Consider the following 23,967-nt stretch of genomic DNA (forward strand, 5'->3'; position numbering starts at 1 on the left):
GATAGATACTTGGTTGCACATACTAGTAATGTGTCCTGGGGCAAATTACTGAAGTGGCCTTGGTTTCCCATTTTTACATGGGATGGTTATAGCATATATCTCATGGAGTTGTTTGATATTCATGAATTAGTCTGTGTTGTTTACAACAAGTTCTAAGTGAGAACAGTAATTAAAACAAGGCACACAGAATGTGTGTAACTTGCTTAAAGTTATGGAAGTAATGATAAGGTTAGGGCTAAAACCAAGGCAGGTTATATATAGAGTTTATATTCCTAACCATTAATCAGGGCCCACTAGACAACTGAGATCCAGTTTTTAATAGATATGTAAGAAGGCATGATCATAGGAAGAAACAGCCCATTCATTCATTCATTCATTCATTCATTCGGTTTCTGAGCTCAGTTGCTATTCTATATAGTTTATAAAATCAACTCAGTTTTGTTAAGCTAACTGCCCCAATTTAGTGCTGAGGTAGAATTCTGTTAATCAACTCTGTAGCATGTTTATTGTTTTCTTGACACTCTTGGAATCATTCCACTTCATTTCAAAAACAAGAATCGTATTTCTGCACACGGACTCACCATGTGGTGAACATGATAAGGTGAATGTGACCATCTTTATACTTTTTCATTATTAATTACCAGAGAATCACCTGAACATCCAAATACTAAAGTTTTCTCAGCCCCCCCCCCTTTTTTTTTGAGACAGAGTCTTGCTGTATAACCCAGGGTAGGGTAGATTTGACTCTATGATTCCCACTCAGCCTCCTGAGAGCTGGGGTTAGAGTTCTGCTTTGTTACCTCTTTTGTTTTCTATTCAATGGTAGGACAATAATTCCACCCCCTCCCCGTAAATGGAAATTGGTCTCATTGACATACGTATCTAGTTCTCTACAGACTCTAGAACCTACAGTGTTTGTCTAGTTGAAAATTTACTTCTGGTTAATTATTTGTAGGTCAAAGTAAAGTATGTGATATATAAGGGCATTGTGCTTTGTGTAATTTTCCTCCTCCTCTTTTTATTCTTCATCTTCCTCTTTTTGAGACAAAAATCTCACTATGTAGCTTTGACTGGCCTGAAACTCACTATGTAGACCAGGCTGACCTCAAACTCCCACAAATCTGCCTGCCTCTGCCTCCGCAGTGAAGGAATTAAAGGCTTGTACAACCATACCAGGAAAGTTTCAGTTTCTTAATTGACTCCTTAAAACAAACAGGAAATGTAATATACCTAGGAACCTAGTGGTCTCCTGGGACCTGAATACCATATTAGTTTAAGTTGTAGATCGAGAAAATGTGATTCAGTAGTTAGCTTTGTTGATTTTGAGGCAAAGAAGTCTTGGGGATTTTCTTTCCTAGACCTTTATTTTCTGTTAGTCTGAGGTCAACAGGAGTTGACTATAATTTGCAAATGTGCCTCCTTCAACATCAGTAATCCTCCTTGTTCAGGTCAGCTGTCTCTGTGGGTTTCTGTAGCCTGGTTTTGTCCCCATTTTCTTTTTCTTTCTTTCTTTTCTTTTCTTTTTTTTTTTTTTTTTTTTTTTTTTTTTTTTTAGGTATTTTTTATTTTATTTTACATGTCGGTCCCAGTTCCCTCTCCCTCCCTCCCTCTCTCGTTTCTTAGGTAAAACAGTGACTATTTTGTGCTCTCAATGAAAGTAGTGTTGTTTATATCCCAGCTAATTAACAGGTTCACCTCCAATAGAAGTTCATCTGGTAATTAATGTTTAGTATACTTTTAAAATACAGTTAAACTCTGACATTTCTTTGACACATTCATTGAAACATGAAAACCTTGAACAGAGTCTTATATCTCTTCATGACAGGTGGTAGGGACCTGGGCCTGACGATTCGGTGACTGAGTTGTGAGGCAGATGGCATGCTCTGAGTCATGCTGCCTCCTGGCTCCAGGTGGGTGTGAGGCCTTCATCTGATATTGCACTGGTCCTGAGCCTGTCCTGGCCCTGGATGATGATGAATCATTTCTTGAGCTAGAACATGCTCCTGGGATGAAGTGTTTGCTGCCTTCTGGCAAAGGTACCAGAATTTCTATAGCAAACATGACTTAATTGAAGAAATAGTGCATGGGGAGATGACCCTTGACTAGAAGCTTCTGTCCTATAGACTCTTGACCAACACCAACAGGATGGCACACTAGGCAGAGTGACTGTTACCTGCCAACACTGTGCACTTGGTGTACATTCTGGAGTACTCTAGTTCAGACTCACAAAATCAGACCATTGTCACCTTCACCTGTGAAGTGACTGTGGTGGAGGAATGACATGTTTATCATGTATACTCTTGACATCGTTGCAGGACTGAAGCCATCGTTGCAGGACTGAAGTCCATTTGGGAAACCTGGGTCTTTACCTCTTTTGGAATTTGGTCTCCAGCATTTTGGTCTTCTCTATTCAAAAGCAATGCAACGAAGACAATGATGGGCTTTGAGTACATCTTGGCCAAGATACAAGGTGAGGCTGTTCCAAAACATTTGTTGAGACAGCCAAAGTGCCAAAGAGAAAGCAAAGGAGAAGCAAGCCAGCTACAGGGAAGGCCAAGGACATAGCCAACAAAGCTGCTACTGAGCAGCAGCAGCAGTAGTGGGGTGGCAGCAGGGGTGGCGACTATGGTAGCAGCTTCTTGTATAGCCTGCCAGCCAGTGCTGTTCACTTACTTTTCCTTCTCCCCATCGTACTTGATTATTAAAAATCAATCTCCAGCCCTCTTTGCTGTCTGGGTGATGGGTTCAGTATCTACAGTACACCAGGTGCAGTGTCTACCCCAAGCCCACCTTGCTTATTACCCCATTGGGCAGTTGATGACAGGGCAGAGAGGTGTAGTGGCTCACCTAGTGATACATAGGTGAAGGAGTAATGTAAAAATACTGTATGTTTGATAAGCTCCACTAATGTGTTCCAAGTACCATGAACAACATTTAGCACAGAACTGGCATTCAATTAGCATTTGGTTTGATTGACCCTTCCCAAAGAAAATATTGAACACTCTTTATATATATCTCTATCTATTGGTTTACACATTTTCATGTAATACAATTAGAAGGAAATGGATCAAACTGTTTAAGATGAGAAAATGGAAATAGAAGCAATAAAGCAAACACAAATTGAGGTAAATATGGAAATGGAAAATCTAGGTAATTGAACAGGAACTATAGACTAAAAGAGTCAGCAACAAAATACAAGAGATGGAAAAAAGAATCTCAGGCATTGAAGATCTGATAGAAGAAATAGATATATCTGTCAAAGAAAATGTTAAATATAATGGCTAAAAAGGCACTTAAGGAATCACACAACATCCTTAGCCATCAGGGAAATGAAAATCAAAATAATTCTGAGGTACCATCTTTTTTTTTTTTTTTTTTTTTTTTTTTTTTTTAGGCAAAGTGATACACACCTTTATTTTTATTTATTTATTTTTTTATTTAATTTTATATAACAAAGTCCAATTAAATGAAAACAAACATTTATACACAATATTTGGGAATTTGGGCGTCGTTCTTTCCAAACTACTTCCTGCTGGTAAGGGGCGCTGTCTTGGGGGGATTCGAAGAAGATTCAGATATCCTAGCTGTAGTCTGTAGGGCTGTTTTGTCCAGCTGTTTGGAATGTAGGATCAGCTTGTACTCTGTTTCAGGCGGTCTGGCGTGATCAAACCACATTAGTCTGGAAGGAATCCACATCTTTTCATTTTCTGTGGAAACAAAAATAGAAATACTTTTCCCCAGTAACTTGTTCTTCAACTTAAATTTTGGAGTCAAAGCGTTTTTTTTTTTTTTTTTTTTTTATTATTATTATTTTACATGTCGATCCCAGTTCCCTCTCCCTCCCTCCCTCCCTCCCTCCCCCCAAGCCCTCCCTCCCTCCTTCCCTCCCTTTTGCCCTCTCTACCCTCTCCCATGCACTCTAAACACCCTCCCCTCCCAAACCCCCACCACAATACAATATGTAGGGGAATGCCATCCAGTTGGGGTCATGTAGATCTGACAGGTCCTGTGAAGTAGGGACTAGGGCTTCTCTCCTATCTCTAGAATAAGGCAGTTATCCCTCCATGGGGGATATGTTTGCAAAGTCCTTTTGTGCACCAGGGATACATCCTGGCTCCACTGTCTGAGGTCTCTTAGACTTGTCAGACCTTCTGGCTGAGACCCATATTCAGGGGGTCCGAGTCAGTCCCCTGTTGGCTTCCCAGCTATCAGTCTAGTGGCCCTTAGCTCCTCCTTGTTCAGGTAAGCTGCTGAGGTACCATCTTATACCTGTCAGAATGGCTGAGATCAAAAATACTAATGACAGCTTATCCTGAAGAGGATGTGGAGTAAAGGTAACATTCCTCCATTGCTGGTGGGAATGCAAACTGGTACAGCTACTTTGAAAATCAATATGGCAGTTTCTCAGAAAATTGGGAATTGATCTACCTCAAGACCCAGCTTTACCATTCTTGGGCATATAACAAAAGGATGCTCCATCCTATCAGAAGGACACTTGCTCAACTATGTTCCTAGCAGCTTTATTTGTAATAGCTAGAAACTAGAAACAACCTAGACTTTCTTCAACCAAATAATGGATATAGACAATATGTATACATACATACATCTCCAATGGATTATTACTTAGCTATTAAAAACTGACATCTTGAAATTTGCAGGCAGATTGATGGAACTAGAAAAAAAATCTTCCTGAGCAAGGCAACCCAAACCTGGAAAGACAAACATGGTATGCACTCGGATTTTAGCTGTTAAGTAAAGGATAATTGTAAGAGTAGGGTTTTTCCGCCTGCCACCCGGTCTTGTCCTGCCGCCGCGCCAGCCCCAAATAATGCACAGAGACTCTGTATTTGATATAATGCTCTTGGCCCATTATTTGTTTCTTATAGGCTAGCTCTGTCTTAAGTATTAACCCATTTCTATGTATTTCCACGTGGTCTCCTTACCAGGGAGTGAGGCAGGTGTCTGGTCTCCCTGGTCTCTCCATGTTGACTCCTCCTTACTACTTTCTCTTTCCTCCTTGTCTCCTAGTCCCTCCTATATCCTTTCCTATTGGCCAACAGTGCTTTATTTATTAACCAGTATGAGAAACATACAGAATGACATCTCCCATCAGATAATCATGCTATACTCTATAGACCCAGAGAGGCTATGCAACAAGGAGGGCTCAAAGGGGATACATGGATTACCTGGGAGAGGGAAATAGAATAGATTTTGAGGGTGGACTCGGGGTGGAGGGTTGGAACTGGAGGGATCAGGTGGGGGTTGAGGGATTGAAGGAGAGAAAACTTGAATGGGGGTTGGGTAATGTGGAAACCTAGTGCAGTGGAAAGTATGAGGGTGACTCCAGCGATGACTCCTAGCAATGGAGGATGCAGAGTCTGAAGGGCCATCTTCAGTAGCCAGGCAAGGCTTCCAGTGGTGGTACTGGTACACCATCCCAGCCACAAAACCTTTGACCTACAACCTGTCTGTCCTGGAATATATGTTGGGGCAATGGTGGTCAGAGCTTGTGGGAATGGCCACCTAATGACTGGCAGGCCTAACTTGAGACCCACATCAGGAATGGGTGCCCATGCCCAATACCGCCTGGATGAAACCAGAAGCTGGATGGCCAAGGACATAGGGTAGAACCAAATACAACTGGAAAAAGTCAATGAGCCTGCTAGTGGTGGTGTACACCTTTAATCCCAGCACTCAGGAGGCAGAGAGACAGGCAGATCTCTGTGAGTTTGAGGCCAGCCTGGTCTACAAAGCAAGTTTGAGGATAGGCTCCCCACAAAAAAAAAGTAAATGAAATGATTCATGATGATATTCTTTTGTATTCATAATTATCAGAAATGCTTCCTCCAGTAGCTGATGACAGCAGATGTAGAGATCAGTGGCCAAACATTAGGTGGAGTTCCTAGACCCACAGAAGAGGAGGAGCAAAGATTGTAGGAGCTATAGGGATTAAGGACTTAGCCCAACAGAATCAACTAAGCATGGCTCAAAGGGGCATGGAGACTGAAGTGGCTATCATGGAGACTGCCTAGGTCTGTGCTCAGTCCTCTGTCATTTATTTGTTATGGTTGTGTAGCTTGGTGTTTCTTAGGGACTCTGAACAGTGGGAGTGGTGGCTGTGTGGACTCTTTAGCCTGCTGTTGGGACACTTTTACTCTTACTGGGTTATTTTGTTCAGCCTTGGTATGACGGTTTATGCCCAATCTTATTGCATCTTGTGAAACCATGTAGGCTGACATCCCTGGGAGGGTTCTCTTTTCTGAAGGGAAAGAAGTGGGCCCGAGGGAGAGGGAAGGTTAAGGGAGAGGCTGGGAAGAGTGGAGGGAGGAAGGGCTGCTGTTAGATGTATTGTATGAGAGAAGGATAAATAATACGAAAAGAGGAAAAAAAAAAAAAAAAAAAAAAAGAAAAAGAAAAAGAAAAAGATTTGGAGTTAGGATCCACAAGTATGAGTGAGTATGTCTTTGGGTCTAGATTCTTTCACTCAGTATAACATTTTCCTGTATGGCCTGTTCATTTTTCTTTACATATGACTAGAATTCTCTTGTGTATATGATTCATGTTTTCATTATCCACCTGTCAGTTCAATGACATTTAAGTAGTTTTCATTTATTAGCTATAGTAACAATGAACAAGGTTGAGCTAGGATGTCAAGTCTCAAAATCTTAACAAATTCAGAAAATGGACCTAGTTCCATGTATCTCATCTTACTATAATGCAATAAATCTTAAAAAAAATCTCAAGTAATCATACCAATTCATGTGTATTAAATAATACATTACTGATTGATGAAATCAAGAAAGAAGGAATCAAGAGAGAAATGAAAATATTCCTGGAAGTAAATGAAACTGAGAATACAACACAACTAAACCCCTTACATGAGGCTACATTAAAGCAGTCCCAAGAGGGAAATATATAGCTCTAAGTGCTTACATAAAAAAAAATCATATATATGATGTAGTGATGCAACTCAAGAATTTGGAAAAAAGATCAAACCAAAATCAAACTCAGTAGACAAGAAGAAATAATAAAAATCAGAAAAGAAATTGATGAAAAGAGAACAAATAAATAGTGCACAAATCAATAGGTTAAGATCCTTGGCTGAATTAATTAAAAGAAAGAAGGGGAGGACCCAAATCAATAGAACCAGGGACGAACCAGGAAACTTTACAACAGACACCAAAAACATCCAGAATATTATAAGAGAATACAGTAAAGCTTACACTACATTAAGTTAGAAAACCGAAAGGAAACATGAATTTCTCCATTAATTTAAAACACCAAAAAAAGTCAGTGAGAAAAACTCAAACAAATCTTACTAAAATCAGGAATGGGACAGAGTTATCTACTATCTTTTCTCTTTTTCAATATAGTGCTTAAAGTCCTAGCTAGAGCAATAAGGCAAGAAAAAGAAATTGAATGGATAAAAATTGGAAAAGAAGCAAAATTACCCCTACTTGCAGATACCATGATATTATATGTTAGAGATGTCAAAATTTCTATCTGAAAACTTTGAAAATAACACTTTTAGTAAAATGGAGAGGTGTAAAATTAACAATAGCCTTTGTATACAACAACGAACACATAAAGCAAGAGATCATTGAAACACTCCAGTTCACATTACTTTTAGAAAGCCAAATGTTTAGGAATAAATCTAATCAAGGAGGTGCAAGACCTCTACAATGAAAAAAAAAAATCAAATCTTTAAAAAAAAATGGAGGCCTAGGAAAGGACTTTCTAAAGAGGACCCATTTACCCGGGAAGCAAGGCCAACAATTGACATGTGACCTCATAAAACTAAAAAGAGTCTGCATAGCTAAGAAAACAATTAACTGAATGAAAAGGAAATGGTAGAGAAACTTTGACAATTACACATATAATAAAGGATTAATATTCATAATATATAAATAATTAAAAAATCAAACAATCATAACAAGTGACTCAATTTAAAACTGTGTTACAAAACCACTTACATATGGAGCTTGGGAAAGGAAATGTCTTGGTTGGGCTCAGATGGGAAAGCTTGTGTCAGTAAGAAGGTAGATGCTGCTCCCTCAGCTTGGACAAAGGTGACCCTACCAATCCTGGTAGGAAACATATTCTCATATGCACTTTTTCTGCAGACTTGCTTAGAAGAGCACAAATGAAATACCTTGATTCCTTGGTCTTCTCTGATGAGTTCTCAAGGAAATGCTATGAGAAATGCAAGACCACATCTACAAAGGAAAAGTTGAAGCTTGAATGTTGGGGACCATCACCATCCTTACAACCTCAAGAAAATTACTGCCTCTTAAGAAATAAGCAGAATGTTCAGGAGAGCATTCCTAGATACAGGCTTGCAGTTTTACAGCCAGTTAAAGAATAGCTCAGGATGTTTGTCCTGCTGCAGTTTTACAGCCGGTTAAAGAATAGCTAACCAGCTTAGGGCATTTCTCCTGCTGTGGTTTTACAGCCAGTTAAAGATTAGTTCAGGGCATTCCTTCTACTGACTCTTTCACCCTGCCTATGTGCAAACCCTGCTCACATCCTGCCTACAGTCCTTCCAGAAAATAAAATTTGTCAGCTTCATCAGAATACAGTCTTGCTGTCTGTTCTTTGCATCCCTTGTTCCCCATTCTTTCTTAGGTGTCCCTGGTTCCTTGTTGACTGCCCCACCAGTTGGGGCATTTGAAGATACAGCCAAATGTGACACATGATGAGAAGAATTATGTTCCTTCCAGAGGTGATAAATTTCTCCCACACTACTGTCAGCCCTCTTCTTGCTTTGTTCTAAGCATAACCCAAAGATAAAAAGTGAATATTCAGGTCTGTCTATTGGAGAGACTGAAAGAAAAGTTGGCTGAGATGTAGTCTTAACAGAAGGCAAATAAATACACTAAAGGAGAAGTATGGAAAAGGTGTTTCTACACACCATGCTAATGGCAAAAATGAATCAGGGAAGTAGGGACCTGGTGGGCTAACAGGCCTGAAGAAGACTGGACCAGAAGATGAGGAAGAAGATGAAGATGATGATAAGGATGAATAATTAATGGCTGTCCTATAATGTTTGTGTTCAGGCAATTGTTTTGCTAAGAATGTGAAATTCATATGTTGCTCGAGATTAGCTTCAATATAAAAGCTGCTCAGAAAACTGTCTTCAGTGAGGATGTTATGAGGTCATTTCCAGCCCTGGGGCTTGTAGACCCTGTGTGTTTTCAGCAATGTGGACTTTCCTTCTGCTTTTGGGGGGAAACCAAGGGTAATAACAATAGCCTGTAATGTTTGGGAGTCTTTTACACAACCCTGACCAACAACTCGAAAGAGGGGCTTCTCATGCCTGATACTCAGATTTCTTTTAGATGGTCTTTGGTTCTTTAAAGGAGTACTATTAGTGCAGATGGGAACATTTCATTAAAACTATACATGTATATTTATATATAGACATATATTGCCCTCATCTGAGGGTCAGTCAACGATGAACCGGAAGTACCTAGGAGTGAATGGGGGAACAAGGGATACGAAGAAGGACAGAAAGATAGTATTCTGATAAAGCTGACAAATTTTATTTTCTCAGGGGAGGCTTATTTAGGACCATAGGCAGGACAGTTGCATGTAGGCATGGTGAAGGGATTAGTAGAAGGAATGTCCTGAACTATTCTTTAACTGACTGTAAATCTACAACAGGAAGAATATCCTGAGCTATTCTTTAACTGGCTGTAAAACTGCAAGCCTGTATCTCAGAATGCTCTGGTGAACATTCTGCTTATTTCTTAAGAGACAGTAATTTTCTACCTCAGAGTCTGAGGTAGATGGGGATGGTGATGGTCCCCAACAATATATGTATTATAGGTATGTTTTGGTTCCTTACATTTTATAGACATCCTTACTATTGTTTTACATTCCTTACTCTTTCTTCTGCATTTATCTACCTTTCTCTCTCTAATTAGAGCCTTCTCTGTGTTCCCAATTTTCCCAATCAGATCATTTGTACCTTGTTATTTCTCTCTATTTTTCCCCTAAACTCTCACCATGGCAATGGCTCCTTTATGCTCTCCTGGGCTTTTGCATTTACTTTGTGATATGTCCTCACATCTGAGGTTCATAGCCAGGAGCTTCCAATAAGAGAACATGTAATATTTGTCTTCCTGGGTCTGGGTTACCTCACTCAATGTATCTTTTCCAGTTCCATTTATTTCCCTGAAAAGTTCACAATTTCACTTTTCTTTACAAAAGAGTAGTATTCCATAGTGTATGTGTACCACATTTTCATTATTCAATTGTTGGTTGAAGGATATCTAGGACGTATCGATGTCTTTATTAGGGTTTCTATTGCTGTGAAGAGACACCATGGCCTTGGCAACTCTTATAAAGGAAAACATTTAATTGAGGTTTAGTTTGTTATAATTGTGGGAAGCAAGGCAGCATGCAGGCAGACATAGTACTGGAGAAGGAGTTGCTACATGTTGATATGCAGGTAACAGGAAGTAGACTGAGACACTGTGTGTGTCTTGAGCAAATATGAAACCTCAAAGCCTGCCTTCATAGTGACACACTTCCTCCAAGAAAAGCACACCTCCTCAAACAAGGTAACACCTCTTAATAGTGCAACTCTCTTTGGGGACCATTTTCTTTTAAACCACCACAATCCATTTCCTTCCTTTAGTTTACATGTCTGTTTTGGTGTCCATACCATATAGTTTTTTTTTTTTTAAATTAAGATGTCTCTGAAATATATCTTGGGACCTGATATGGTAGCCCTTTCAGCTTTCAGAATTGTTTTGGTTATTTGGGGTCTGTGATTTCATATGAATTTTAGGATAGATTTTCTATTTTTGTGAAGGATGACATGGGAATTGCATTGAATCTGTTAATAGATTTTGGGCGTTGCTTTTATCTACATACTGAATTCTCCTAGGAGGCATCTATGTCCTGTTCTTCCTTCCCCTGTTCTTTCTTTTCTATATCTGTTCCTTGTATAACGGAGTTTAGTGTATTAAAGTAGACATTAGTATTGGAGAATCTATAATTCTTTCACTTTTTAATTTAATATCTTACTGAATATCTGACAACTATTTAATGAGCAATATTCTGTCAATAAAATTAAGTAGACACTAGAAAACCCCAGTCCATAAAGTGATTATAAATATTTATTTGGAGCTGGGCATAGTGGTACATGCTTTTTATCCCAACACTTGGGGGAGGTAAGCAGAGGCAGGCAAATATCTATGAGAAGTCTACAAAGAAAGTTCCAGGACAGCCAGGGCCATTATACAAAGAAATCTTGTCTAAAAAAAAACCCAATAAATAAATATCTATTTATTTGATAGAATGATATTTCTTCTATACAGAGGCAAGACTATCATTGACAATTGTTACATATATTAAGTATGTATTTTTGTGTCTATCTTGTGCATATATATACATATATGTATATGCATATATACATGTATATATATGCATATATATGTATATATGTATATATATATGTAAACATGATTTAATTCAAAAGTAATTAGAATCTGAGTGTGATGTTTGTGACCTCAGCACTTAGAAAGCCAAAGCAGGAAGATTATAAAATTTGAGGCCAGTCTAAGCTATTCAGTAAAATCCTGACACCCCTCCCCCAAAAAAGTAATTGAAAAACATTTTGATGAAATCTTAGGTCTCCATTTTGCCATAAGCCCCAAGGTAGAAAACAACCCAGCAAAGCGTTTTATTCATGAGGGACGATCACTTCCCTAGGTGACCTATTAGCTACCTTCTCTGATATGGGGAATCAGTCTAAGAGGTGAAATTCAGCATGGATTGAATTTACACTGGCCTTTCTTTTTGTTTTTTTCTATTTCACCATTTTCTTTTTGCTAAGTAGCTATATGTTTTCTACTTTTGAGGCATGTCAAGTAGAGCCACTTGGCAGGTGTAAGCTTTCTGGAGATGCTGTTATCAGGCCTTCAAGAAAACAGGTGGGTTAGAAAAGATAGACTGTATTTCAGCATTTTAGTGACCAGGATTTTCTTTCTTTCCAAGACTACATTTGCTTATTTATGTGTACAAATGTATATTTATGTGTATAAGTGTGTGGGTGTGTGTGTGTCAGAAGACAGCTTGCAGGAGCTGGTTCTGCTTCTACTGTGTGGGTCCTGGGCATCAAACTCAAGTCATCCAGCTTGGTGGCAAGTGTCTTACTTAACTTGCTCAGCCGTCTTGCAGGCCATGATCAAGATTTTCTGGTAACTCAGACCACAGTTTGAAATCAGTGAGCAGAGTAGAAGAGGTACCGAGACAGTTGAGGATAGTGGTTGAAAATACTCTGTTGAGAAAAAGGCTGGTATTTAAGACTAGAAAGCATTCTGAGAGGAACAGGCTGTGAGTCAGGAACCGGAACACTGGGATACAAATAGTTCTGGGATATTTGGATTTAGTTGTGGATTAAGGTTAGTTTGGTAGTAAACATCTACTAGAAGTGGTTTTTGACAGTTGAAAACAGCTTTCAGGATCAAGCAGACAGAAGGACATAAATCAGTCAGTGTGACCTAAAGAAGCAGAAATTAACCAGGTATAAAAAATGAATGAACAAAGCTGAAGTGATTACTGAGAGAGATATATTAAAATATTATATTCCCTCTGATTTCCTCAGTTGGATCCCCAAAGTTTTGAAATATTGAAAGAACTTTATATTCTAGTTGGGATGATTTTACCTAAGTATTCATTTAGAGAAGACCACCTCAGCCCGCTTATCTTACGTTCCCACTTCTGAGATGGATATTGGGCATTAGTGATTCTCTTACACCCCTCCCACCCCCCCCTCAAGCTTGGGCTTGGCATGGGAGACAGAGCAGGAGACTGTAGTGTGCAGCTAGCTGTTCGGGGAGAGCCAGAAGGGTGCCCTTCAGGGAAATGCTGGAAGAAATGTTGGAAGAAAAATGGAAAAAGGGAGGCACTTAGTGAAGGGCCAGCCATTGTCTATCCACCAGAGTTTGGGTCAAACGTCCTCTGAGAATGCAAACTCATGGTGTACCTGTGTGAATAGCTTTTTCATTTAAAGACTTCTGCTGGCTGGCTGGGTAGAGCCATCCAAACTGTAAAAATACAAACGAGCTTCTAGAAATTTATTTATTTGTTTATTTTACACCCCAACCACAGTTTCTCCTCCCTCTTTTCCTCCCAGTCCCTCCCCAAGTTCTCTCATTTGCACCACCCAGTCCTCCCTTTCTAATTCAGAAATAGTCCCCTATGGATGGCATGTCAAGTTGCAGCAAGACTAAGCACTCCCCCTTGTGTTAAGGCTGGGCAAAAATGACCCAGTATGAAGAACAGGGTCTAAAAAGCTCACAGAAGAGTCTGGGACAACCCCTGCTCCCATTGTTAGGAGTCCCACAAGAAGACCAAATTACACAACTGCCATTTACATGCAGAGGGCCTAGATCAGTCCCTTGCAGGCTCCCTGGTTGTCAGTTCAGTCTCTGTGAGCTCCTACAAGCCTAGATTATTTGATTCTGTGGGTTTTCCTGTGATGTCCTTGACCTCCTTGGCTCCTACAATCTTTCTTCCCTGTCTTCAGCAGGATTCCCTGAGCTTGGCCTAATGTTTGACTGTGGGTCTCTGCATGTTTCCACCAGTTGCTGGATAAAGCCTCTGATGACTATTGGGCTAGGCACCAATCTGTGAGTTAGGCATCATTACATTGATTTTTCCCCCCTCTAGTCGTGTTTGGTTCTATCCTTGGTCTCTGGGCCATCTAGCCTGGTTCTGGTGCTCCATGCTGTGTCAGGGATGGGCTTACTCTGTGGCATGGATCTTTGAGTGGACCAGTCATTTGTTGGTCACTCCCACAATCTCTATGTCACCCTTACCCCAGCACATCCCATAGGCCAGACAAACTGTAGGGTATATGATTGGTTGGGTTGTTGTCACAATCCCTTCACCAGTAGTCTTGCCTGGTCACAGGAGGTGGCCAGTTCAGGCTAGTATTCTCTTTTGCTAAGAGTCTTAGCTGGGGTCATGCTTGTAGATTGGTAGGAGTTTCCCTTTTACTGGGCTTCTACCTCACCCTGAAACAATCTCCTTTCCTGGTGGCTCTTTCAGTACTCTTCCCAACTCCCACCTCATGTTTCGATCCCCACCTGCCCCCAGTCCACAAACAAAGTCTCTTCTAATTTCTTCTTCCCAGGGAGATCGAAGTGCATCCCCTTGAGCCCTCCTTGCCACCTAGCTTCTCTGGGACTGTGGATTGTAGCCTGGTTATCCTTTACGTTACAGCTAATACATTTATAAGTGAGTAATTATCATGTTTGTCCTTCTGGGTCTGGGTTACCTTACTCAGGATGATTTTTTTTCTGTTTCCATATGTACAAATGAATCTTAAAGTTTATTTTCTTCTATATTGTTTGTCTTCAATGTTAATCTCCTCGCTCAGAAGATGAGGACTTCCTCTTTTTTTATACATTTCTTTTTATCAGTATGCTTTCCCCTTACTTTTGCTTCCTTTCTTAGTTTTTCTCTACCTGCCCTCCTTTTAAAGACAGACTTCAAGTTGTCCAGACCCTTGAACTCTCTATGAAGCCAAAGATGAACTTTGATTTCTAAACTTTCTGCCTTTGCCTCCAACTACCAGGATTACAGGTACATGCTACCGTATCCAGTTTAGTGGACACCAGGGTTCGAACCCAGGGCCTTGTGCATATTAGGCATGCATTCTTCCAACTGAGTTACACCCTCTGTTCCACATTTTTTTTTTTTTTGCATATAGAGTATTTTTTATTTAATTTTATATAACAAAGTCCAATTAAATGAAAACAAACATTTATACACAATATTTGGGAATTTGGGCGTCGTTCTTTCCAAACTACTTCCTGCTGGTAAGGGGCGCTGTCTTGGGGGATTCGAAGAAGATTCAGATATCCTAGCTGTAGTCTGTAGGGCTGTTTTGTCCAGCTGTTTGGAATGTAGGATCAGCTTGTACTCTGTTTCAGGCGGTCTGGTGTGATCAAACCACATTAGTCTGGAAGGAATCCACATCTTTTCATTTTCTGTGGAAACAAAATAGAAATCCTTTTCCCCAGTAACTTGTTCTTCAAGTTAAATTTTGGAGTCAAAGCGTTTTTTTTTTTTTTTTTTTTTTTTTTATTATTATTATTTTACATGTCGATCCCAGTTCCCTCTCCCTCCCTCCCTCCCTCCCTCCCCCCAAGCCCTCCCTCCCTCCTTCCCTCCCTTTTGCCCTCTCTACCCTCTCCCATGCACTCTAAACACCCTCCCCCTCCCAACCCCCCACCACAATACAATATGTAGGGGAATGCCATCCAGTTGGGGTCATGTAGATCTGACAGGTCCTGTGAAGTAGGGACTAGGGCTTCTCTCCTATCTCTAGAATAAGGCAGTTATCCCTCCATGGGGGATATGTTTGCAAAGTCCTTTTGTGCACCAGGGATACATCCTGGCTCCACTGTCTGAGGTCTCTTAGACTGCTCAGACCTTCTGGCTGAGACCCATATTCAGGGGGTCCGAGTCAGACCTCTGTTGGCTTCCCAGCTATCAGTCTAGTGGCCCTTAGCTCCTCCTTGTTCAGGTAAGCTGTCTCTATGTACTTCTACCGCATGGTCTTGTCCTCTCCATCTGCTTCTGGGTTCTAGTTTGACTCAGTGTTTATGTATGGGTGTTTGCTCCTGTTTTCAACAGGCATTAGTTGAGGACTCCATGGAGAAGTTAGTTGTTGATCTCACTCTCCGGGAAGGGCATTTATGATAGCCTTTCCACGGAAGCTGAGATTGTTAGTTGGGAGCAGTCTTGTAGTTCCCTCGACCTTTCTTTGTGTTCAACTTTATCTTCAAACCAATATTGGCTCCCTCTTTTATGTTCTCTCTCTCTGTCTCTGTCTCTCTCTCTCTTTCCTATTTTCCATTCCTAACCAGGCTCAATCCTCCTAGTCACACATGCCTTCCTCTCCTCCCTCTCATTTTCTCCTACTTCTCTCTCCATTAGCTGTCCTCCCCCACTATACCTGAGGTCTGGGGGACTTGTCCCTTCCCAGTTCTGTGAGGGACTTTATATGAATCTCTTAGAATACAACTTGTATCCTAGTTCCTCTGGTGATGTGAATTATAGGCTGGTGATCATTTGATCTAGGTCTAAAATCCATATATGAGTGAGTACATACTGTGTTCCTCTTTTTGTGACTGGGTTACCTCATTCAGGATGGTTTCTTCAAGTGCCATCCACTTGCCTGCGAATTTCAAGATACCATTATTTTTTTCTGCAGAGTAGTATTCCATTGTGTAGATGTGCCACATCTTCATTAACCATTCTTCAATTGAAGGGCATCTAGGTTGCTTCCAGGTTCTTGCTATTACAAATAGTGCTGCTATGAACATAGTTTTTTTTTATGTCTCCTTTACTGTCATCACCCAAAATGATCTGATTTGGAGCAACCATTCAATATTGCAAAGGAATGAATTTGAATCAATTTATAAAGTATTTAACCACTTCCCAGAACTGATAATTATGCCCAGCCAAATATCTTTTGATCTGAGGATGAAGGCACAGATGACCAATGCAAGGAAGTAATTTTCTACTCCACACACAATCAACTCTACATGTCACAGACCAAAGACATCAAAAAGAACTATGGGAAGGGGAAAGGGAGATTAGGGAGATTAATATATATATATATATATATATATATATATATATATATATATATATATATATATATTTGAATTGAGCAGGCTTCAGGAGGCTTTATCTGGGGGCTCTTAAAATTGGGGAATATTTCAGAAGAGTGAGACAAATGTTTTCTGAGGAGGGGGAGTTTTACCAAAAGAGAAGGAAGTGGAACTGGGGAGAACTCTGACTTGGCTGGAGGGAACTGTGAACAACTTAGATGGTGCTGATGCCCAGAGGCCCTGAGGCTGCTTGAATTTTCTTTAGCCCATGGGGAATAATCATCTAGTTGGGAGTGATTTGAGCAGTAAAGAGATCTAACCAGAGTTTTAGAGTACTAATGTTCATGCAGTGGGTTGGGGAGCAGAAGTTACTGGGACTACATTGGTTTTTTAGGCTCCCCTGTTTCCTACCTTTTTGGATGGTTGATTCTTACTATGTAGCATTTGTCATTTCCAGTCTTCTGGACCTCTCCTTGCTCTCTAAGTCTTTCTCAATCCCAACTAGACTCCAAATAAACCAGGGAAAATGCTGTCTTTCTTTTCTTTCTAATGTCCAAACTGAAGGGTACCTGGTGACCTTTCACTTGGTGCTTTGTGACAACCAAAGGAAAAAAAGGCAGTATGTGACAGATTTTATAAATCTCATTGAAAACCTAAAGTTATACAGTTTATTGACAATGTAGCTGTTAGAGCTAGCGATCACAACAGCTAAGACATATCTATTACTGTACTACTATACTATTTTCTGCAACAAGTTACATGAGACACTCTAAATAGTTTTTTTTTTTTATATAGATTTCCTTCTCCTCTCTAGATTATGTACAAAACAGACTCAGTCTTATGTTTATTGTGATTTCATGGACTTTTGATTTCCTAGAACTTTATAACAAATTGTTTCCACCTCACATTCCTTCTTATTCTTCCGCTGACAAAATGCTCCCCTTTCCTTTTTATTTAGTTGTCAAAAACTCAGTTTTGAGAGACTGTTTCTGCATTCTTGTCTTTCATCTTGTTTGTAGTTGTACAACATCAATAGATGTGTGTGTGTGTGTGTGTGTGTGTGTGTGTGTGTGTGTGTGAAAGCCCATGTGTGGGATTGAACACACATGGCCTTGGGCATGCTAGCTAAGTGTTCATGCATCAGTAGACGATCAGTCTGATAATCACCTTTGACTTGATTTTAGAGATTCCAAGTTTCTCTCTCATTCACCTTTGTTTTCTATTTCTGAACACCTTTGGTTTAGTAGTTATGCTCCAGCCTCTAGAATTCTGTAGTGGTGGTGGTGGTGGTGGTGGTGGGTTCCTACAAGGTCCTTATTCTCCCAGCAGCTGCATTCTTCCTAGTGATCTCACAAACACAAATGCAATTCTTATTCCTTTTACTTCACTGTGAATGACACCCTCACTTTCCGGAAGTAATCTCACATCTTGAGTTCTGGGACTCTGAGTTCTCTGTTCATTGATGCCATTTTCCTGCCTCTATCACTCTTTCTGTTTTCTTCAGACTCATAGTCTTGAGCATTTCTGTCTTTTCTCTAGATATATGATTTCTTGTGGCTCTCTGACCACTTTTATATACACGAGATCTATGTTGTCCTTTTATTTTAATTTCCTCTTAAAATACTGTATTTCTTAAGGTAAAGACCCCTTCCTCTCCCAGCTTAGAAACTCCAAATCAGCTGAGCATGAGGTGCACTCCTTTAATCTTAGCACTCAGGTTTGTAGATCTCTGAGTTCAAGGTCAGGTTGACCTACACAGGAAGTTCCAGACTAGCTCAGTCTACACAGTAAGACTTTGTCTCAAACAAAACAAAACAAAACAAAATAAAACAAAACCCACTACCTACCCACCTACTCACTCACCCACCCAAACCTCCAGGTAACTCCCCCACGTAGTAGAATTTAATTTCTTTTAGCTCAGCTTTTGAGGGGCTCTGAAGTCATTTATATTTTTATGTCTTGTGTTCCTCCTACACAACCTTACAGTGAAGCCCCAAAAGTACTTTTGCTTTTGATCTACTTACTGTCTCTTTCTTCTATATCTTTGTATATGTTTCCTTTCTTGGGAATGCCCACACCTATTTTTTTTTTACTTTGTACTGTTATTTAAAAATCTGTGATATATATTCTATATCCAATGACTGTGTTAAAAAAACCTTTGCATGTTAAGGACAATCAAATGGGGGATGGAGAGATGGCTCAGCAGTTAAGAGCATATGCTGCTCTTCCAGAGGATCCAGGCTTGATTCCAACCACCCATATGGCAGCTTGCAATTGCCTGTAATGACAATTCCGGAGCATCTAATGCCCTTTTCTGGCCTCCATGGTTACTGAATGCATGTAATGTACATAACACATGCAAACAAAACACTCATACACATAAGATAAAAATAAAAAATCTAAGAGAAAAGGGAGAAAAAAAGAATCCTTATTGCATTCACCAACTGGGTTAAAAGGTAGTGTTCTCAGAACCTTAGAGAACTTCCACACTTTTGTATTTTTTCTTCCGTTCTAGGGTTAAGAATATTATGTTAGCAATGTCCTGTGTTTTTTCTCTTTATGACAGCAATATGAAAAGAGGGAAAAGTAAAACAAAACAATTAAGGATGCAAACTTTGGTCTTTGCATGTCCATTTTTCACTCAATTACCTTAATGTTGTTGTTGTTGTTGTTATTATTATTATTATTATTGTTTTCTTTCCAGACATGCTGGCTGTACCCAGTGTACTCTACCACTGACCTAAATCTCCAGCCCTCATGTCTGGATGAAAACACTATAATCTCTTGTTCTCTCTGCTACCCAGATTTCCCTTCAAAAATGGAGGTGCTGCTTAGTTGAGGGCCTGAGCAGGCAGCTACTAGATGGCCATCCCTTTTCTTCGGTTCTGCTTTATCAATCCCTGTCCTTTATGGTGTGGTGCTCAAGGTGTAGATGACTGAGTGAAACTGTGATGATGATGGAATAGATGCCCAACAATTTCCAAATCACGTGGAATTGTTTGATGGTCAAAAGCTCATGACAAATCTCCCTCTGCTGGAGGCTTGCTTTGGCCTGTATTACAGTTCGTTCTGCTTTTTTCCAACTTTCCTTTGGAAAACACTGGCTTTTAATATGGAACTTATGTCCCAAACTCATTAGAAACTTGTATCTGGGCATTCAAAGCTGTTCTTTCTTATTTTTGTCCTCTTGTCAGTATGAGTTTTGGAAATCAGATTGTCTCATAAAATAAGACAGGGGGAAATATCCTATTTTTTAAAATACAACTTTTGCAGATTTAGCTAGTTATCTGTTTCTCGACTTTTTGGTAGATCATGTCATCCGAACTGTGGGGGTAGTTTTTACACATAGTTGAAAGGCCATGCGGTAACTGAGTTTTAATATGACTGATTTTCCAAATGCAGCTATGAGATTATTTAGCTTTCTATCTTATCAACAGTCATATCTGCAGGAAACACCATACATGGCTAGGTGTGGCTGACATATCCTGCACGTGCAAGACTCCTAAGGCAGAGTCAGGAGGATAGTGAGTTTGAGGCCAGCCTGGGCTACATAGTGAGATCTTATCTCAAAACAAGAGACAGTAGTGGCAAATAAACAAACAAACAAAACAAAACAAACCAAGCCAAAAAAAAAGAGAGAGAAAGAAAAAAAAGGACATTTAAGAAGTAACTGTTGTGCAGCAGTTTTCAGGGGAGGCTTGCTTTTGGTAATATTTGTTTATTTGAGTATTACTCTATGAAATTGTGCTGAGACCTTAAGGTTTGTTTTAAGAATCATAAGTATAAGGTTAAATATTCTTCCTCTCATGCCCTAGGTCCCACTTCAGTTCTTTAGATTCTTGACTACATCTAATAGGAACAAGCAGCAGTAAGCATCCATGTATTTTACTCTATTTTCTCTTTAGTAGTATCTATTAGTTATGTATTATTTCTTTCTGCTATCATTAGTTCTGGGACTGTTCTCCAAAGTTACAATAAATTTTTCATCAAAAGAGTTCTATGTCCATAATTACCATGAGTAATAGTTATATAATCTGCCAGTTTTGTTTTACAATATTTTTTTATTGAAAATATTCTTCTCTCATAAAATACATCCTCACCACAATTTCCCATCCCTTCTCTCCTCCCAGCTCCTGCTCCCACCTCTCCTCTCCCACAGATTCACTTCCTCTCCATTTCTTCTTCAGAAAAGAGCAAGCCTTTAACAGATGGCAGCTAAACAGGAATAAAAAAGATACAATAAGATAAGGCAAATCCATCATATCAAGGCATTACAAGGCAACCCAATAGGAGGAAAAGAATCTCAAGAGCAGGCAAAAGAGTCGGGGACATACCTGTTCACTGTTAGGAGTCCCACAAAACCACTAAGCTAACAGCTGTAACATATATGTAGGACGTGGTGCATTCCTGTGCAGGCTCCATGCTTGCCACTTCAGTCTCTGTGAGACCATATGAGCCCTGCTTAGTGATTTGGTGGGCCATGTTCCCTATTTTTTTTTAAAACAGGTCTTGCCTCAAGTTTATTTGTAAAAACAGCATAGGGCACAGATCATCTGCAGAGTGTGTAGATGTGTCACATCAGTCCATCTGTCTTCACAGTAGCAGTGGCAGAAACCTTTTCTATGGGGCCTTCAAAGGTCCTGGGTGCCTTTGGGAGCCTGAGCTGGAGTTGCAGCCTGGGCCTTAGCTGGAGCCGAGGCCTCTGCCGTGGTTTGAACCTTGGGCTTTGGTTACAGAGCCTATGACCTTTGGCCATGTAGATTTTAATCCTCTTCCCAAGCTTGGGGTGAGCAATGAAAGCAAGACCACTGAGTTTGGGGCTGGGACCCTTTGGCATCTTGGGCTTAACCAACTTGGGCTGCACAAGGGCCTTGGCCTATACTCATACACTCATTGCTTTTGCATTGTTTGCCTGCATCTTCTTCAAGCCTTTCTTGTTGTGTTTCTTGGCAAAGTGCATGTTCCTCAGGAACTTGGGGGTCAACCTCCTTAAGAGATCCATATCTTTGTGATCGGGGTTTCTTGATGCCATTTCTGTGTCATTTCCGGGACTGGCTATATGTGGTGTGGGTCTTGGACTTGGCCATGTCTGAACCGTATCCGGTGGCTCTCCGATGTTCTCCTTTTTTACATAGCAATATAATAAAACTGAGCATGATGGCTCATGGTAGTGACCACAGCACTCAAGGACTGAAGTAGGAGGATTGCCATGAGGCAAATCTGGACTATATAGTGGATTGGTTATAGGCTGGTATGACTAGAATGAGACGGTTTTAAAAACGAAACCAAAACCACAAACAAACAACAAAACAGGAATATAATCAGAATTGTAAGCAAAGTTCAATGTGATACAATTAAAAAATCAGACATTTTTCTTATAGATTGGTGATGTTGGCTAGATATGAAAGATAGCTTCAAATATTTGAAATGTTGTCATATGAAAAATGGATTTTGTTAGTTCTGCTTGATTTCAAATTATAAAAACAGACTTATTATTAAAGATGAATGAAAACATATCTCTCATTAGATAGAAGACTATTATAATTGTCCAACCATAGGTATGCTAAATCAGGAGCTAGCTTGTTCACCCTCCATAGAGTTGATCATAGATAACTACCTACCAGGAATTCTACACAAGACATTTCTGTTAATGGATGTATTTAGTTTGCTTCTTGCCTCTATGAACACCTAACCTACAGACTTGAGTCTTCCCATGCCCTGCCAATAAGATATAAACTAGCTTCTATCTGTCCTTGTAGACTCTAGATCTTGCTTTTGAGTTCTGGCTTATTTTTGTTCTCAAATTTACATTGGAGCTCTCTTCTTTTCTGCCTATCTTATAGACTTCAAGGTACAATGTTAGGGACTATGATGGTAAATTGCTAATCAAGCTCCTATGATAGTATGAGGTCAACTTCCTACAATAAGATCCCTCAGCATTTATTTCCTAGAGGTTCTGCTACTCTGATGTCACCTGTGCAGTAATCCCACTTTCTTATTTTACTGTTCTTTCAGGAAAATCTGGAACCAAAAGTAACTGAGATCATGCGGGGAGAAAATCATTCAGTGGTGTCTGAAATCGTGCTGATGGGATTTGCCAGTTCTTTGGAGATATGTGTTGTCCTCTTTCTGGTTTTCTCTATGTTCTATGTGGCGGGCATTTTAGGAAATTTCTTAGTTGTACTCACTGTGATCTCTGACCCCCATTTACACTCTCCCATGTACTTCCTGCTTGCCAACCTCTCCTTTATTGATATGTGTATATCCTCCATTACAGTTCCCAAGATGATTTTTGATCTTTTAAAGGAGAGAAAAGTCATTTCCCTTCAAGGCTGCATCACTCAGATGTTCTTCATTCATGTCAGTGGAGGAACAGAGATGGTGCTGCTCATAGTCATGGCCTATGACCGCTACATTGCTATATGTAAGCCCCTCCACTACCTCACCATCATGAACCCAAGGACATGCATTTTACTCTTAGTAGTGACTTGGACCATTGGAATCATGCATTCACTAATCCAAATTGCATTTGTTGTAAACCTTCAGTTCTGTGGCCACAGTGAAGTGGACAGCTTTTACTGTGATCTTCCTCGCTTTATTAAGCTTGCCTGCACAGTCACATACAGGCTGGATCTCATGGTTACGGCCAACAGTGGCTTCATCTCTCTAGGAACTTTTATCATGCTGATGATCTCCTATGCATTTATGCTGGCCACTGTTTGGCAGCATTCTTCTGGAGGCTCATCTAAGGCTCTCTCTACATTGTCAGCCCACGTCACAGTGGTGGTATTGTTTTTTGGCCCATGTATCTTTGTGTATTCATGGCCTTTTCTTACAGTGCCTGTAGATAAATTCCTTGCCATTTTTGATGTAATAATTACCCCATTTCTGAACCCAGTAATCTATACTTTTAGGAACAAAGAGATGAAGGCAGCAATGAGAAGGATATTCAGTCTAATGCCAAGTTTCCAGAATGTGTTTTAAGAATGTGGTATCAACAAAGACATGTGTCTTAATGTTTTCTTAATTACAGTTAAGACTCTAAAGACACACAGCCACACATATTCTTTACTTACTAGTGAAATTACCAACACACAAGATTTTCTTTATGTATTTTCTACTTATAACCTAGGAAGATGTATTCTTTTAATGTAATGTGTTGGAACAAAATGTATTAATATGGAACTCTTGATACAGAGGGCTCTGGACTGACCTAGTACATGTATCATTCTGCATTTCCCTTCTTACATCTTCTTTGTTATCTTTTGTTTGGCTTTACGATGCACAATATGAAAAAACTGTTCTGCAAATATGAGAAAATTTGCAA

At 39.9% G+C, this 23,967-nt stretch overlaps 1 protein-coding gene and 1 pseudogene across 1 annotated transcript; both read left to right on the forward strand.

Annotated features, from left to right (window-relative positions):
* Positions 1-1,890: 1,890 nt before the first annotated feature.
* Positions 1,891-2,600, forward strand: LOC127221701 (PRELI domain-containing protein 1, mitochondrial-like; annotated as a pseudogene).
* A 20,085-nt stretch (positions 2,601-22,685) lies between these two features.
* LOC127221702 (olfactory receptor 4F3/4F16/4F29) lies at positions 22,686-23,624 on the forward strand. The gene has a single exon (XM_051183721.1). It carries the CDS (start codon positions 22,686-22,688, stop codon positions 23,622-23,624), a length of 939 nt encoding a protein of 312 aa, XP_051039678.1.
* The last annotated feature ends 343 nt before the right edge of the window (positions 23,625-23,967 follow it).

The sequence above is a fragment of the Phodopus roborovskii genome, unplaced genomic scaffold (genome assembly GCF_943737965.1).
Source record: "Phodopus roborovskii unplaced genomic scaffold, PHOROB, whole genome shotgun sequence".
In the NCBI taxonomy this organism is placed as follows: domain Eukaryota; kingdom Metazoa; phylum Chordata; class Mammalia; order Rodentia; family Cricetidae; genus Phodopus; species Phodopus roborovskii.

Excerpts from the sequence above, each read along its gene's own strand:
- LOC127221702 (XM_051183721.1), top strand. The coding sequence starts at position 22,686 with ATGCGGGGAGAAAATCATTCAGTGGTGTCTGAAATCGTGCTGATGGGA.